Source organism: Bos indicus x Bos taurus, chromosome 18 (genome assembly GCF_003369695.1).
Source record: "Bos indicus x Bos taurus breed Angus x Brahman F1 hybrid chromosome 18, Bos_hybrid_MaternalHap_v2.0, whole genome shotgun sequence".
Lineage (NCBI taxonomy): Eukaryota > Metazoa > Chordata > Mammalia > Artiodactyla > Bovidae > Bos > Bos indicus x Bos taurus.
In genome coordinates, this window is record NC_040093.1 from 8,829,539 (window position 1) to 8,845,225 (window position 15,687).

The 15,687-nt window shown below is 53.3% G+C and overlaps 2 protein-coding genes and 1 long non-coding RNA gene across 6 annotated transcripts; 2 read left to right on the plus strand and 1 right to left on the minus strand.

Annotated features, from left to right (window-relative positions):
- Window positions 1–284: 284 nt before the first annotated feature.
- KLK10 (kallikrein related peptidase 10) lies at window positions 285–6,335 on the plus strand. 4 transcript variants are annotated; one of them, XM_027514988.1, is made up of 6 exons: window positions 285–423; window positions 876–986; window positions 2,206–2,389; window positions 3,302–3,576; window positions 3,765–3,898; window positions 4,778–6,335. In XM_027514988.1, exons 2-6 carry the CDS (start codon window positions 890–892, stop codon window positions 4,928–4,930), a joined length of 843 nt encoding a protein of 280 aa, XP_027370789.1. In that variant the 5' UTR covers window positions 285–423; window positions 876–889; the 3' UTR covers window positions 4,931–6,335. The 4 variants fall into 4 exon arrangements, with proteins under 4 accessions (XP_027370789.1, XP_027370792.1, XP_027370790.1 ...); XM_027514991.1 differs by having other exon boundaries at window positions 285–493; window positions 4,778–5,431; XM_027514989.1 differs by having other exon boundaries at window positions 285–472; window positions 4,778–5,431.
- Window positions 1,383–2,290, minus strand: LOC113876131. Its single transcript, XR_003506425.1, has 3 exons — window positions 2,189–2,290; window positions 1,745–1,795; window positions 1,383–1,524 (listed from the first exon to the last, which is right to left on the minus strand). It is a non-coding gene; the product is annotated as an uncharacterized LOC113876131 (long non-coding RNA).
- Window positions 6,336–9,033: 2,698 nt separating the features above from the next.
- Window positions 9,034–15,675, plus strand: KLK9 (kallikrein related peptidase 9). Its single transcript, XM_027514995.1, has 5 exons — window positions 9,034–9,151; window positions 9,286–9,442; window positions 11,954–12,219; window positions 14,278–14,414; window positions 15,047–15,675. Exons 1-5 carry the CDS (start codon window positions 9,109–9,111, stop codon window positions 15,197–15,199), a joined length of 756 nt encoding a protein of 251 aa, XP_027370796.1. The 5' UTR covers window positions 9,034–9,108; the 3' UTR covers window positions 15,200–15,675.
- Window positions 15,676–15,687: the final 12 nt, after the last annotated feature.

Genomic DNA, 15,687 nt, shown 5'->3' on the forward strand with positions numbered 1-15,687 from the left:
ATTTCCCTGTTTATTTATTTCCCCCTCTCTCTGCTTACAGTCATCTGTCTCCAACACTATGCCGGTGACCCCCGGGAAACTCCTGGGGATGTGGCCCCCGTCTCTCCTCACCTAAGAAGGCTTCTGGGAACACCAGACCTGGGGAAACCCCACGAAATCCAAGTTTAGAAAGGGTGTTTCAGGCACTGGGAGAAGCCTGTATTCCCGGGCCCCTCCCAGAGCAGGAATCTGGGGCCCAGCCTCACCCACGGCATAATTAGAGAGAGGGAAAGGGAGTGGGTACCTCCCTGGGGGGAGGGTGGGGAAACAGGCTCTTCGGGGTTAAAAGGGGAGGCCTGCCCAGGGGTCCCTTGGCAGAGAAGTCCAGCGGCCCACACGGCAGGGCTGAGGCACGTCTTCCCCTCTCCCCTCGACGGCTCCCAGGTGAGCGGCACGCTCCTCACCTTGGTGGGGGTGGGTCGCCAGAGCCCAGGTGGGCACCTTCGGATGGCGGGTAGGAGACTTGTTGGAGACTCATCTTCTTTATCCTCTTTATCCTCTGAGCCTCGAAGCTCCAGCCCATTTATATGAAGGAGGGCAGGAACCCGAAGCGCCGAGAGGCTGGCACCCGGGCCAGCCCGGGCCGGGAGGGCGCTGCCCTCAGGCGTGGGAAGGGGAGTGCGGGAGGATGCCAGAGGGGCGTCATTAGAGTAATTGCGCCCATCACTGGCGGTTCAGGCCAGAATCGCCAGGCTACCCACCCCTGCGCTGGCCGGCCTCAGGTTAAACGGGTCCCCAGCGGTTGGGGTGGCCCAGGATGCGCGGACGGGCAGGCAAGGTGGGGGTCTCGGACCCGGCAAGTGTTTTGAACTGCCCCCGTCGCTGCTTCTCCCCAGCACAGGTCCTTGCCATGACACCCCGACATCTCCACCTCTCCGCCGCCTCCGGCGCTCAGGGCGGCCTGGGGAAGCTGCTGCTGCTGCCGTTACTAGTGGCGCAATTCTGGGGTGAGGCGGGGAACGGGGCTTGGAGGGGGCCGCCGGGGAATGGGGCGGGCGGCGGGCGGGGGAAGGGGTGGCAATGGGAGAGTGGGCTGTTACCACCAAGCCTGCCGCGCACTTCTCCTCCCCTTGGGACCCCTAGCACTCACCCACCGGTTCGGAAAGGCCCGGCCCCAAGTCAGGCCCGCCTCTCTTCTAACTCCGCCCTAGCTATCCCAACCCTCTTCACTCCGCTAGGATCAGTACCACCCCCCCCACCCCACCCCACTCTCACCCCACCCCCCGCCACACACACACTTTGTCCTCGCCTTTCCCTTCCCCGCCCCTTCTTACTCCGCCCTATTTTAACCCCAAGTCTTTTCTTTGTTTTAAATATGTATTTATTTATTTGGCTGCGCCGGGTCTTAGTTGCAGCACACAGCTGCAACTTTCGGTTGGGGTATCTTTTTAGTTTCGACGCGCGGGATCTTTAGTCGCTGCCGGCGAACTCTTAGTTGAAGCCTGTGGAATCTAGTTCCCTCCAGAGACTGAACTCCTACGCCCTCTGCATTGGGAGTGTGGAGTCTCAGCCACCAGACCAACAGGGGGCGGTCCCTATCCCAGGTCTTGCCTTGAAGTATTTTGCCCTCACCCCTTCTGCTAGCGGGTAGCGTTACTCCCAACCCTAACTTTCACCCACCCTGCGCAGCGTTCTATCCCCGCCCCTTGCCACGCCCCTATTAGCCACGCCCCCACACCCCCGCCTCCTCCCCCGTATTCCTGACCTTCCAGTACTCGGTTCAGTCCTCACTCCTCCAGGATCAGCCTCAGGTCTCCTTGCAAGTGAAAGTGAAAGTGTCAGTCGCTCAGTCATGCACTATAGCCTGCCAGGCTCCTCTGTCCACGGGATTTCTCAGGCATGAATCCTGGACTGGGTTGCCATTGCTTCCTCCAGGGTATTTTCCCGACCCAGAGATCGAACGCGAGTCTCCTGCCTTGCAGGCAGATTCTTTTCTGTCTGAGCCACCAGGGGAAGCCCCTTAGGTCTCCTTTCCCCTCTCAAGCCGTTCTCCGCCCACTTCCATTCGGTTGCTTCGGGACCCCCAATTCCCACATACACCGTCGGGTTCAGGCTGTGCCCACCACCCACCAAAAAGCCCCGTCCTATGGCCTCACTCGGATCCCAAACCCAGTGCTTGCCATACTGTCCTGCTTGCTCTGACCCCCACCTGCTTTCTTTCTCCAGTCTCGGAGGCTCTTCTGCTCCCCGCAAACGACACAAGCTCCAACTTCGTGGCCTCCGGCGCCCCGTGTGCTCACGGCTCGCAGCCCTGGCAGGTGTCCCTCTTCAATGGCCTTTCGTTCCACTGCGCCGGCGTCCTGGTGGACAGGAGTTGGGTGCTCACCGCTGCACACTGCGGGAACAATAAGTAGGGGGAGCTCCTCTGGGGCGCTACGGGGGGCCTGGGGAGACGGGCCTCGGGGACCGGGCAGGAGGACGGGAGCACGTGAGGGTATGGACCTGCCAGCTCCACCTGGGGGCAGTCCTCGAGGGCTTCCTGTACGAGGAGAGGTGGGGTTGTGCTGTGGCCACGAGGGGGCAGTGTGGTCTTTCTCAGCGTTTCTAGGCCCATCCAAAGTCACTGCCTAGCCAAATCTCTTAGGGTTCCATTTGTCTTGTTTTTGTTGTTCAATCGCTAAGTCATGTCAGACTCTTTGTGACCCCATGGACTGCAGCACACCAGGCTTCCCTGTTTTTCACTATCTCCTGGAGTTTGCTCAAACTCATGTCCATTGAGTTGATGGTGCCATCCAACCATCTCATCCTCTGTTGTCCCTTTCTCCTCCTGTCCTCAATCTTTCCCAACATCAGGGTTTTCCATTTAGGTGTAGACTGTTGTGTGCAGCAGGCAGAAGTTGGGGTCTAGTGTGATTAGGACTTCAAAACTAAAAGAAATTATTCACCTTGTGAGTCCTCACTGAAGGAGGAAGAAAAGAGGAGGTTTACCCCTGGAGGCCCTCTGTGCTCAAATCCTGCAGAACTTAGGGACCCAAACCTGTGCTCATACCTCCCCATCCCCCCCACCTCAGGTCTCCAGCTCCCTTCTCCCCTACACACTGCTTCCTCAGACCTAGGAGTCCTAGCCCCCTCCACCATCAGACCCAAGAATCTAGGCCTCCAAGCCCCTTCTCCCTCAGACCTTGGAGTCTGCCAGCCCCCTCCCCTGCCAGGACCCGAGTCCACCCCGACCCCAGTGCCTGTACCCTCCTTCCCAGGGACTCAGGGTTCAGTCCCAGTCCCGATGAAGGTTTTGCCTCCTCTATGGCTCTTCCCTCCCCAGGCCCCTGTGGGCTCGAGTCGGGGATGACCACCTGCTGCTGCTGCAGGGCGAACAGCTGCGCCGGACGTCTCGTCCTATCGTCCACCCCAAGTACCAGCAGGGCTCGGGCCCCATCCTGCCGAGGCGCACGGACGAGCATGACCTCATGCTGCTGAAGCTCGGCAGGCCCGTGGTGCCGGGACCTCGAGTGCGGCCCCTGCGCCTGCCCTTCCGCTGCACGCAGCCCGGGGACCAGTGTCAGATCGCCGGCTGGGCCACCACATCCTCCCGGAGAGGCAAGAGCCTGGGGTCCCAGGGTGGGGCCTGGATCTCGGGGAAGGAGTATGAGGGGCTGGGACTCCTGGACGGAGGAGAGGTTGGGAGCCTGGGGCCTGGGAGGGGCACGGTCTGGGTATCGGGACTCCTGGGGCCTGGGGGGTTGAGGGGCCAGGGCCCAGGGTTACCCGATGCTTTCTCCTACCAGTGAAGTACAACAAGGGCCTGAGTTGCTCCAGGGTCACTATCCTGAGCCCTAAGGAGTGTGAAGTCTTCTATCCCGGCGTGATCACCAGCAACATGATGTGTGCAGGACTGGATCAGGGCCAGGACCCCTGCCAGGTACAGACTGGCCAGGGAGGGTCTCTGACTGGTGAGAGCAGGACAGGGAGGCTATGGGAAAACAGACACCCCCTACTCCCAGCCCAATTTCCTCCCCACGTCCAGCACTATCCCCAGCACTGCTATCCCAGCACTACCCCCAACATCAACTCCATGTTCAACTCTACTTCCTTGTGTCCACCTTCTCACGCCCAACCCTGTCTCCACCTCCACTCCCAAGCCCGTCTCCCCATCCTGTATGTGTTGCTCAGTCGTGTCTGACTCTGCGACCCCATGGGCTGTAGCCCTCCAGGCTCCTCTGTCCATGCAATTTCCCAGGCAAGAATATTGGAGCCAGTTGCCATTTTCTTCTCCCAACCCCTTCCTACCCCATCCTAAACCACATCCCCATCCTGAAGCCATTCCTAAACGCCCGCGTGCCAAGTTACTTCAGTCATGTCCGTCTCTTTGCAACCCTATGGACTGTAGCTCGCCTGGCTCCTCTGTCCATGGGATTCTCATACCAGAGTGGGTTGCCATGCCCTCCTCCAGGGGATCTTCCCAACCCAAGGATCGAACCCACATCTCTTACATCTCCTGCATTGGCAGGGGGGTTCTTTACCACTAGTGCCACCTGGGAAGCCCTCCTAAAGCCCGACCGCATCCTTATCTTTAGAGCCTGCTCCATCCCTCACCTACCGTGAATGACAGTCTCAGCGCCATCCTATCTCCAACTTCATCCCCACCCCATCCCACCTCAACCCAACCCCAACCTCAGCTTTATCCCAATCCAGCTCCAGGCCTACCCGACCCCTCCCTTCCTCATTAGTACCCGAAACCCCCAAGTGGCAGCCTTTCCGTTGGTGTATTTATTTGATCTCTCCTTCCTCCCACTCCCAGAGTGACTCTGGTGGCCCTCTGGTCTGTGATGAGACCCTGCAGGGCATCCTTTCGTGGGGCGTTTACCCCTGCGGCTCCGCCCAGCATCCAGCCGTCTACACTCAGATCTGCAAGTACCGCTCTTGGATAGAGAAGACCATCCGCTCCAACTGACGCAGGAGATGCCCTGTGACTCCTTCTCCACCTGCCCTCTTCCTCCGACTTCCCCTCCTTCCTCCAGCTGGGCTGGGCTCTCCCCCTGCCCCACTCAAATTTCTGCCGCCCATGCACACCTGCTAACATCTCTCCTCTTTCCTCACACCCCTTGCCCACTGCTGCTCTTTGCCCATGCTGAAGCTGAAATGCAGAAAGCGGTGGCCAACTTTTGTTCATGAGAAATGAAGCTGGTAGTCACTAGTCTCTGAGAGAAGTTATACATCACTCGACCTGGCCTTCTTCACCACTGCCTGCTGTGTGACCTTGGGCAAGCCAAGTACCTTTTCTGAGCCTCAGTTTAGCCTGACTTGGAAAGCCGGAACAATGAAGTGCTTACCTCATAAAACATGTCATGAGGAGACTATAACATGTGCATGTAGATTGTCATGGAAATTGCCACGTCAAGTATTAACATGATGGGTGGTGAACTCTGACTAAATGGCACCAGGTCCTGGTGGGCATGTGTGTGATTTTTGTGACCTGGGGAGAAAAGCGCAGGGGAAGCCTCTAATCCTAACCACCCTTTGCATTCCCAGCCCCATCCATCAGGACTGACGGGAGAATCGCATTTCTTTCTTCCTGTCAAGTTCTGTAGAGCACCTCTTAATCACTTCCTTCTTCCCTCCCACTGTTTCCCATGTTGGGGTCCACCCAACACCTGTTCCTCCTGTCCCAGGAACTGGGCTGTCTCTGAGTCATCTGGTACCTTCCATACCTTGCTAGGGCCACCGAAACTCAAGGGACCTCACCTTACAGGCATCTTAGCCTCTAAGACGAGAGGACCTCTCCCTACCTCAGTTGCTAAGTTTACGCCAAGAAACTCTCTGAAATTTAAGGGAAATGTTTCGGTTTCTTGGTTAGATCCATCCCCATCCAATTCCATCTCTACCACATCTCCATTCTCATTGGCCGATCTGACAACCAGACACTCCAACTCCATCCTCTCCCCTCACCTAAATTGGCTTTGAGCCTTTTGCCCTGAAAATTTGGGACAAAGGGGTTCTTGTCCTCTCCCTGAAACTGTTCTGGTGTAAATATTCCCATGCTAGGGGCTAAATGGGACTTCCCAGGTGGCGCTAGTGGTAAAGGATCAACCTGCCAAAGCAGGAAGATCCCCTGGAGGAGAAGATGACAACCCACTCCAATATTCTTGCCTGGGAAATCCCACAGACAGAGGAGCCTGGTGCACTACAGTCCATGGGGCCACAGAGAGTCGGACATAACTGAGCACACAGAACAGAGGCTGTTATACACGGAATCCAAGCAAAGCTAACAGAAGCCTGGGTGTCTCCTCCACTGAGCCTGGACTTTAGAGTGGTAACACAAGTGGAACACATGCACAATAGAAATTTTCTAACCTGCACAGGTTTCTTTGTTTTCTCTTTCCAACATCAATTTATTGAGCACCAGTTGTATGGCAGGCTCACTACTACGTGCTGGGAACACGGTGGTGACCAAAAGCTCCCTGTCCCCCAACAGAACCCATGGAAGACTGGGGCACAGCGTTTGAGCAGAGTCTACACAGCTCTCTTCCACTGTTTCCTCACCCCTATTAGCACACCCAGGAAACGCCAATGAAGCATATCAGCTGAGCTTATTATGCAAGAATCAGAGCGAAGTAGGTGGGAACTCAAAAACTCGATTCATTTTTAAAGGCAATTCACCCATTCCTTTAGTCACATCATAAGTGTTTATTGAGCTGTGTGCCATGCCAGGTCCTGGAGATGAATCAGACTAGTCTCTACCCTCAAGGAGCTGCTAGTCTGGTCCAGGAGACAGGCAAGCCTTACATTCTTGTCATTCAGGTCCCTATTCAAAGTCACTTCCTCAAGGAAGCCTTCCAGGATCTCCCTGGCTGAAAGCTTCTCCCCACTGTACTCCTCCGCACTGGTCACTAATCCATTGCTCTGTTTATTTCTTTTGCACACTTGTTACAGCAAAAATGATCTCAGTATCTGTTTACTCCATAATGGTCTGTCTCCTTCCCCTCACCCAGTCAATTCGGGCAGGGACTCTGATTTATTCACTGTGGTTTTCTAAGCACCTAGTCTGATGCCTGACACACAGAAGGCATTCAACGCATTGCCAAATTAACAAATAACACAAAACGATCAATGCTGTAACAGAAGAAGGCCCAGGGTTTCCCGAGGGCCTGAAGACTCCTTCTGAAGGAATCAGGGAAGGCTTTTCAGATAAGGGGACATATGCATGGGGTTTTAAAGGATAAGTAGGAGTTCACCAGGTAGAGAAGGAAATATATTTCTGTAACTCACTGTGTGACTTGAGCAAAATTCTTGAGTGCTATCTCTAGCTCAGCTATTTCCACTGTGAAAGAGAGATTGGTTAGACTCTTGTGAGAATGTAGTGAGAAAACATACGTGAAATGTTGACCCAACTGCCAGCAAAGAGAAATTGTCCAAAAAAAGCTAGCTATCAAAATATTCTATAAAGCAGTTACTATGGCACTTAGCACATAGTAGGTATTCAGTCTCTGGTCTCAAGGACGTCCCAGCCTGCAGAGGATATAAGGCAACTGCAGTCATGGATGATCTGTATTATGATGGAAGTGCAGGGCTCTGTAGAAGGGAGACAGGCATGTTTATTGAATCCCTACCACTGCTGTGCTCCATACATGTTAATCCTCCCACAGCCCCAGTTATTATTGCTGCTTAGTAGATGGAGCAACTGAGAGAGGTTCAGTGACTTGCCCAAGATCACACACTTAATAATGACCAGCACTGAGGTTTGGACCCAAATGGTCCAGTTCCAGAGTCCATGCTCCAAACCACTACATCATGGTGAAGTATACACATTCAAGGGAGCCCAGACCAAGCTTGATAATCAGTCTTACAGCAACAGAAAGTAAAAGGGCCAGGGTGGAAGTGCCCAGTGTGGAAAAGATGTACTCTGCCTAGAGGAATCAGAGAAGACTTCCTGGAGGAGGGGGCATTTAGGTTGGGTTGTGAAGGATGAGTAGAAGTTCACTACTAACAAGGATATGGAGAAAGACATTCACTCACTCAATTAACATCTCCTGAGGCCTCCATGAGCCCACCCCTGAACAGGGTGATGCGAGGAACACAGAGATGAGTCAGATCTGGGCTTGGCCCTCAAGGGACAGCTCATCTGGTGAGAAGGAGGGATGGGGAGAGAGGCAGGGAAGATGGGGTGATACGAAGGACACTGGAAAGATGGAGATGGGTGGAAAAGAAACAAAACCATGTTCTCAGGACTTAGCCAAGATCTGGTGATATTAATGGGAAAAGTGCTGTACCAACCAGGCTGGGCACCTGGATCCTTGGGGTGGTAGAGATGTGAAAACGGAAGTAGGTTATGACAAGAGTAGGTTAACCCAGATGGGATCATATTTCTCAACCTCCTGGGAGAGGCCTTTATCCTCGTGGGAAGGGGTCCAAGTCCCCATGGCAGGGAGGGTTCTGTGGGTGTGCAGCTCCCTTTGTAGTCTCTGCCACGCCAGACAGCATTTCTGTCTCTTTTTCTTTTTCTCGCCTGCATCCTTCAGTGTCTTTGTCTCCCTGTTTTGTTTTTTCTTCTTTCTCCCTCTTCCCCTACCTCACCCCCATCCTGCTGGCTGGTTTGCCTTCTTCCCTCTGAGTCCTGATTCTTTCTCCCACTCCTAGTCTGATTACCGGGAGGTCATGCTAGGTAACGCTCCAGCCTGCCCAGTGCGTTGGTCCTAGCCCACTGCAACTTCATTCAAAATGAACTTGCTTCCATGCTAGGACTCTGCCTTAGGGACCTTCCTCCTTTCTCTCTTCCTCCTCCAGGCCACAGAATATCCTGTAACCGGATGCTGCCACCCCGAAGTCAGGGTGAATCAGGGCTGCCCTTTCTGGAAAGCCCACCTGAGAAGGACAGCCTCACCCAGGGCTCCTCCCCCATTGCGCCAGACCCCTGATGCTGCCGGCCCCTGGCTCATCCTGACGAAGGGTCTACCGGTGCAGTCTGCCTCCTCACGGCCCCCAGTGAGGGCCCCTGGGCTTCCCCCTCCTCCCTGGGACATGTCCCAACCCAGATTAATCATGGGGCGGCCCCAGGGAGGAAGACAGCATGGCTTACCATAAAGAAGCAGGGCCACTGAGCACAGGCTTGAAGATCCAGGCACTCCAGAGGCCATGAGGCTGGGATTCCTCTGTGCTCTGCTTTCGCTCCTGGAAGGTGAGGTTCCCGCCATCATGCTCCCCTCCATGGCCCCCCCGGGACCCTTCCATCAGGCCCTTTGTCCAGAGTCTGTCCCCGAGCCCTCCCACCTGGCTCTCCGATAACCCTTCTGCCTCCCATCCCCACCCCAGGGCAGGGCTGGGCAGACACCCGAGCCATCGGGGCCAAGGAATGTCGCCCCAACTCACAGCCCTGGCAGGCTGGGCTGTTCTACCTCACCCACCTCTTCTGTGGGGCGACCCTTATCAGTGACCGCTGGCTGCTCACAGCTGCCCACTGCCGCAAACGGTGAGTGACCCGGACGGGGCTGGAGGTCAGGAGAGAGAGGGCTGCGGACCTCTGTAGAGGAGGGAGGGAGCCATGGGCAGGAAGGGCCAAGCCTCCACTTCTGTTCCCCAAAGTTCAACTCCTAGAATGACAGAGAGCTGACTCTCTAAATTCTAGCATGCTAAAGAACCTGGTCCTCAGGGTGTAGATTTTGAAACTTTGAATCTTAGATGAGCTTCCCTGGTGGCTCACACGGTAAAGAATCTGCCTGCAAAGCAGGAGACCTGGTTCGATCCCTGGGTCGGGAAGATCCCCTGGAGAAGGGAAAGCAACCCACTCCAGTATTCTTGCCTGGAGAATTCCATAGACAGAGAACCTGGTGGTCTATAGTTCATGGGGTTGCAGAGTGGGAGATTACTGATCATCTTCACTCACTCAGACTCCTAGATGCCTAGACTCTGACCTGGAAAAATCCAGAGCTGTACATTCCTAAAATCTTGCATCCAGGAGATTTTACACTAATGTAAGTAAGTAATAACATTAGTGATGTTGCCGAATTGGAGAAACGTAGATTCAGGGACAGGTAGAATCTGAGTAGTCTAGAGCAGCACTATCCAATGGAAATAGAACCCTAACCATGTAGGAAAGTTTAAGTTTTCCAGCAGACACACCAAAAAGGCAAAAAGAAAAAAAAAAAAAAAAAGAGTAAAATTAATTTTAATAATAGATTTAACTTGCCATACTCAAAATGTTATTTCAACATGTAATCAATTTTAAATTCTTATGAATGACATAGTTTAGTCTTTTTTTTTTTTTAATACTAAGCCTTTGAAACCAGGCTTGCATTTCACAAGTATGTTGCATCTCCATTTGGACTAGTTGCATTTAAGTGCTCAATCACTGTGTCAAATAGCACAACCCTACGATCTTAGATTCAAAGATTCAAAGTATTCTAGCTAGGTTCATTGAGTAGGGAAGCTTATAGTCTGAATTACAGTGTCCTAGAATACTGTGGCTTGTAGAATTCTAGAATCTTGAACCAAGAGAATTCTAGAAACTTATGTTTATACATGTCTAGAATCTGGTGGATTTACTATTCCTGCATGCTATCATTCAAGATTTCTAAAATCCCCAAAGTGTTAACCAAGAGAATTCTAGAGTTTCAAATTATTTGAAACCTAAATTCTTATACTTCTAAAAATCACAGATTTCTAGATTTCTATAATGATGAAATTCTAGTTTTACTATCCCAGAATATCAGAACCCTAGGTTTTTATGACCTAGATTTAATTCAGATAATTTAAAAATCTTGGACTTTTTGATTCAGGGAAATCAAAAACATTAGAATCTCAAATTCTTAAGATACTAGAGCTTGAGCCTCATAGAATACTAAAATTGTGGGTTTCCAAGGTATTAGAACCTTAGAATTTTAGAATCTTAGATTCTGGGCATTCTAATAGAATTCTGGAATCTACCTGATGCAGAAATCCTTTTTATATTATCTGGGGAAAGGGGCCATGACTCCTGTTGGATATTTTCCCTCTAGAAAGGAAGCATAGGGGCTACCCAGGCTGCTCTGTGAGAATTTCCCATCATACACCACTCCATGCTGGAGCCTCTTTAGCTCAGGCCTGTACATCAGGCTAGGAGAACAAGGGCCACATTTCAGTACCAAAGACAGAGGGGAGAAGCAGAAACATGGAGGTGCAGGAGATTCAGGAGCAGGGACAAGTCGGGGCTGCGGGGTGGGGTTGGGACTGACTTCCCAGACACAGAAACCAAGGCAACAGTGTGACAGAGAGGGAAAAGACAGAACTAACACCTTATGTTCCTCAAACCCTGAGTTCTCAGTCATTAGCCTGGTCCCTAATGTCAGAGGTCAGGGGTTGGGGGATGGACATGTAGACACCCTGAGGGTCCCTGGCTGTCCAGGGCATGAACCCAGAGCAGAGCAAGTGGGTTCTGCCACTGCAGGGAGAGGGTTTGAGACCAGATTTCAGGAAGAAGTGCATTGAGAGATGAGGGATCTAGCAGACAGGAAAAGTCTGAGGCCACAAATGAGCCTAGCTTGGGGATTTTCCATATCCCACCCTTTCCACATACACACACACGAAAACACAGAGCGCCACTCCCCACAGAAGCCACCAGACCTGTGCGTGCAGGTTGTGCGGCTGTTGTTGGGTGGTGGGCGGAGGCCTCGCCTGCCTCCATGGTTCCAGGGGACCCAGGTCACCACTGCGGCTCCAGGTGGGGCAGAGAGGAAGGTGGTTTACTTGACATGGGGTGAGGAAGAGGTGTGAGCTTTGGCGGAGAGCTACAAAGGTCGAGGCAAAGGGACGGAGTGGGAAGCAGGGCCCAGAGAGGGTGTGTGCCTTGCTTAAAGTCACGCAGCCCTGTGGGTCACAGACAGATGACCAGAGAGGGTGTGTGGCTTGCGAGTCACACAGCATCCCGGTGGTCAGAATAAAGAGGATCAGGCCCGAGAAGACACCTCACCTTCTCCCACCTTGACCTCTGACACCTGTCCAACAGGTATCTGTGGGTCCGCCTTGGGGAGCACCACCTCTGGAAATGGGAAGGTCCGGAGCAGCTGTTCCGGGCCACAGACTTCTTCCCTCACCCTGGGTTCAACCAGGACCTCACTGCCCAGGACCACAACAATGACATCATGTTGGTTCGTCTGCCCCGGAAGGCACATCTAGGCCCTGCTGTACAACCCCTCAACCTCAGCCAGACCTGCGTCTCCCCAGGCACCCAGTGCCTCATCTCAGGCTGGGGGGCCGTGTCTAGTCCTAAGGGTACAGCCTTGCCCACTGAAGACACCCTGATGTCTCATGCCAGGGGGCTGAAGCCCCTCTCTGCCTCTGTCTCTGCTTTTCCATCTGTATGTTCGGTCTATCATCTGTCTATGCATCCATATATTTCATCAGATCTAAATGCTATGAATGATAAGATGCACCATTATCTTACAACCCACTAAGAATGAGAAAAAGAAAAACAGGTTTCAGCCATCCTTTTCTTACAAAATACACGAAAGTACCGATAGCTGAAAGGACATGTTTGCAATGTTTCTCACTTATCTTCTTTTTTAAAAAATTTTATTCCTTCTTATTTATTTTTGGTTTTTGTTGCTGTGCTAGGGCTTTCTCTAGTTGTGGCAAGCTGGGGCTCCTCTCTGGCAATCCACTCCAGTACTCTTGCCTGGAAAATCCCATGGACGGAGGAGCCTGGTAGGCTGCAGTCCATGGGTTCGCTAGGAGTCGGACACGACTGAGCGACTTCACTTTCATGCATTGGAGAAGGAAATGGCAACCCACTCCAGTATTCTTGCCTGGAGAATCCCAGGGACAGAGGAGCCTGGTGGGCTGCTGTCTATGGGGTCGCACAGAGTCGGATACGACTGAAGTGACTCAGCAGCAGCAGCAGCAGCAGTAGGGGCTCCTCTCTAGTTGTGCTGTGCAGGCTTCTCTTGTTGCAAAGAGCGCAGGCTCTGGGGTACATGGGTTCAGTGACTGCAGCTCGAAGGCTCTAGAGAGCCAGCTCAGAAGTTGTAGTGCATGGGCTTAGTTGCCCCTCGACAAGTGGAATCTTCCCAGAGCAGGGATCAAACCCACGTTCCCTGCTCTGGCAGATGGATTCATAACCACTGGACCACCAGGGAAGTCCCCATCCATCCCTATATGACATCATTTACTGGAAGGCACATCTTGACTTCAGAGATGTTTACATGTGAAAATACGTGCATCTCAGAACTGAAATAAGGTCTATCTCACTCAGAGTCAGAAATCAGCACATCCATTAGTCAAATTTGGCTTGCCACAGCAGTAGTGGCTTTCAAAAGGCCATGAAAATAAACAAAAACAAAAACGTCAGTTTGTGGCTGCCAACAGTTAAAACCTGAGTGATGTGATATAAAAGCCAAGTTTCTTGATTTGCTTGAAAAATTCAAAACTGACAATGCTGGGTCCGTATTTCTAAAATAACGACCACTGTTAGGCAGAATTCGGCAGAATTCAGTGGAGGCTGTGCCCTTCAGACAACATGTGGGTTCTTTGGTTCACTGCGTTTCTCCCCCAAGGACCGCTGTTTCCCTAGACAACCCCTCCCCCACTTCCCCATCTCTAGTCTGTCCACGTCTTTGTCTCAGGCTCCATCGAGGGCCATCTCACTGCAAATGTCTCCTCCCCTTGATCTCACTGCTTTCTCCCTGGATGTCTCTTGGTCTCTTTCTTTATTAAAAAACATTTTTTGTTGTTGTTATATTTGTTTCTGTCACTGCATGTGGGCGTTCTCTGGTTTCAGAGAGTGGGGAGTTAGTTCCCCTGCAGCTGTGGTGTTCAGGCTTCTAATTGTGGTGGCTGATCCAGGCGAAGCACAGGCTCTAGAGCATGTGCCCTTCAGTAGTTGCAGCATGCGGGATCTAGTTCCTTGCAGGGATCGAACCTGGGCCCCCTGCATTGGGAATGTGAAGTCTTAGCCAACTGGACCACCAGGGGATTCCATCTCTAAGTCTGTTTCTCCATATTTCTTCATTGCCTCCTCTCAGAATTCTCTTTCCCCTACAGTGGTCTCTATCTTCCCATCAAGGTCCCTCTTTTTCTCTGTGTGAGTTTTATACATATCTCTTCTCATCTCTTGGCTCTCTGAGTCTTTCTTTCTCTCTCTTCGGCCCTCTCCCCTTCGTCTCCATCTGTTTCTCCTCCACGCTGTGATTCTGTTGCTTTCTCACTTGTTCCTGTCTTGGAGAGTCTCGGGCTGTGGCTTGGTGGGTCCGCCTTCGGAAAGTGGGGCAGAGGGCGGTGCTGAGTTGCGATGGAGACAGCTGCTGACCTTTCACGGACCTTCTTTCCCCACAGTGGAGTACCCACTGACGCTGCAGTGTGCCAACATCAGCATCCTGGAGCCCAGACTCTGCCGCCGGGCGTATCCAGGCCACATCTCCGACAGCATGCTCTGTGCAGGCCTGTGGGAGGGGGGCCGGGGCTCCTGCCAGGTGAGACGTGCTCTGGGAAGGACGGGGGTGGGCATCCTGCAGCAGCTCTGGGGTCCTGGGGGAGAAGGCAGTTGGAGCCCCAGACTTCCTAGAACAGAGCATGGAAGGATCTGGGATACCTGGGTCTTGGGAAGGGCGGCGGGTGGTGACCAGTCCTGCCAGGATTCCTGGACCTAAAAGAGGAGGGGACTGGGGGTTGGACTCTATGTCCTGGGAGAAGAGGGGTTAGGATCCACGATGCTAGGTCCTTGGGGGAGGTGGGGGCCATGAGATTTTACTCCTGCGTCTATGGCCTTCCCAGGTGGTTCAGTGTAAAGAATCTGCCTGCCAATGCAGGAGACACAGGACACGTGGGTTCCATCCCTGAGTTGGGAAGATACCCTGCAGGAGGAAATGGCAACCCGCTCCAGTATTCTTGCTGGGAAAATTCAATGGACAGAGGAGCCTGGTGGGCTACAGTCCATGGGGTCACAAAGCAGTTGGATACGACTGAGGGAGGAGGAACTGGAGACCGGGACGCCTGGGTACTGGAGGAGAAGGGAACTGGAAGCTTCCTCGGAGGGAGCAAATGCCTTGTGTCAGGTCCTGAGTGGATCGGCCTAACAGTTTCTCTGCTCTTGTTCTGCGTGCAGGGTGACTCTGGGGGCCCCCTGGTTTGCAATGGGACCCTGGCCGGTGTGGTGTCCGGGGGCTCGGAACCCTGCTCCAGGCCCCGGCGCCCTGCCGTCTATACAAGTGTGTGCCACTACCTGGACTGGATTCAAGAAACCATGGAGGACAACTGAACCCTCGCGCCTTGGACGACCAGGATTGGAGAGTGGGGCAGGGCAGGTGGATTTGCAAGACTCCAGTCTCAATGGTCTAAGCCCCTGGCCTCTCCTGGCCTGGAGAGGCCTTCTGGATATTCAAGTTCCCGGTTTCTGGATATTCAGACCTGGGGTTCCGCGTGAACTGTATAGCTGTCCCCCCAGTTGAAAGGAGCGGGGAGACACCTCCGCCCTTCTTGGCCGCATCTCTGAGTCACCAGGAACTGGCACCGCCCCCATAGAATAGCTCCCCTGCGGTCTACCTTGGGAAAGACATCTACTAAATAGCTTCAGGTGCTTCCCTAGTGGCTCAGTGGTAGAGAATCTGCCTGCCAATGCAGGAGACGCAGGTTCGATCCCTGCTCTGGGAAGAAGAATCCCACGTGCCCGGGATTAACCAGAGTCCCGGAGCCACAACTACTGCGCCTGCGCTCTGGAGTCCAGGGACGGCAACTGCTGAGCCCACT

What these genes read in the sequence shown, in the direction of transcription:
- KLK10 (XM_027514991.1), top strand. An exon ending in CACCACATCCTCCCGGAGAG is followed by an intron (nt 3,577 to 3,764) that starts GCAAGAGCCTGG and finishes TTCTCCTACCAG; the next exon opens with TGAAGTACAACAAGGGCCTG. An exon ending in AGGGCCAGGACCCCTGCCAG is followed by an intron (nt 3,899 to 4,777) that starts GTACAGACTGGC and finishes TCCCACTCCCAG; the next exon opens with AGTGACTCTGGTGGCCCTCT.
- KLK9 (XM_027514995.1), top strand. Translation starts at nt 9,109, where the DNA reads ATGAGGCTGGGATTCCTCTGTGCTCTGCTTTCGCTCCTGGAAG. An exon ending in GCTGCCCACTGCCGCAAACG is followed by an intron (nt 9,443 to 11,953) that starts GTGAGTGACCCG and finishes CCTGTCCAACAG; the next exon opens with GTATCTGTGGGTCCGCCTTG. An exon ending in GGCCGTGTCTAGTCCTAAGG is followed by an intron (nt 12,220 to 14,277) that starts GTACAGCCTTGC and finishes CTTTCCCCACAG; the next exon opens with TGGAGTACCCACTGACGCTG.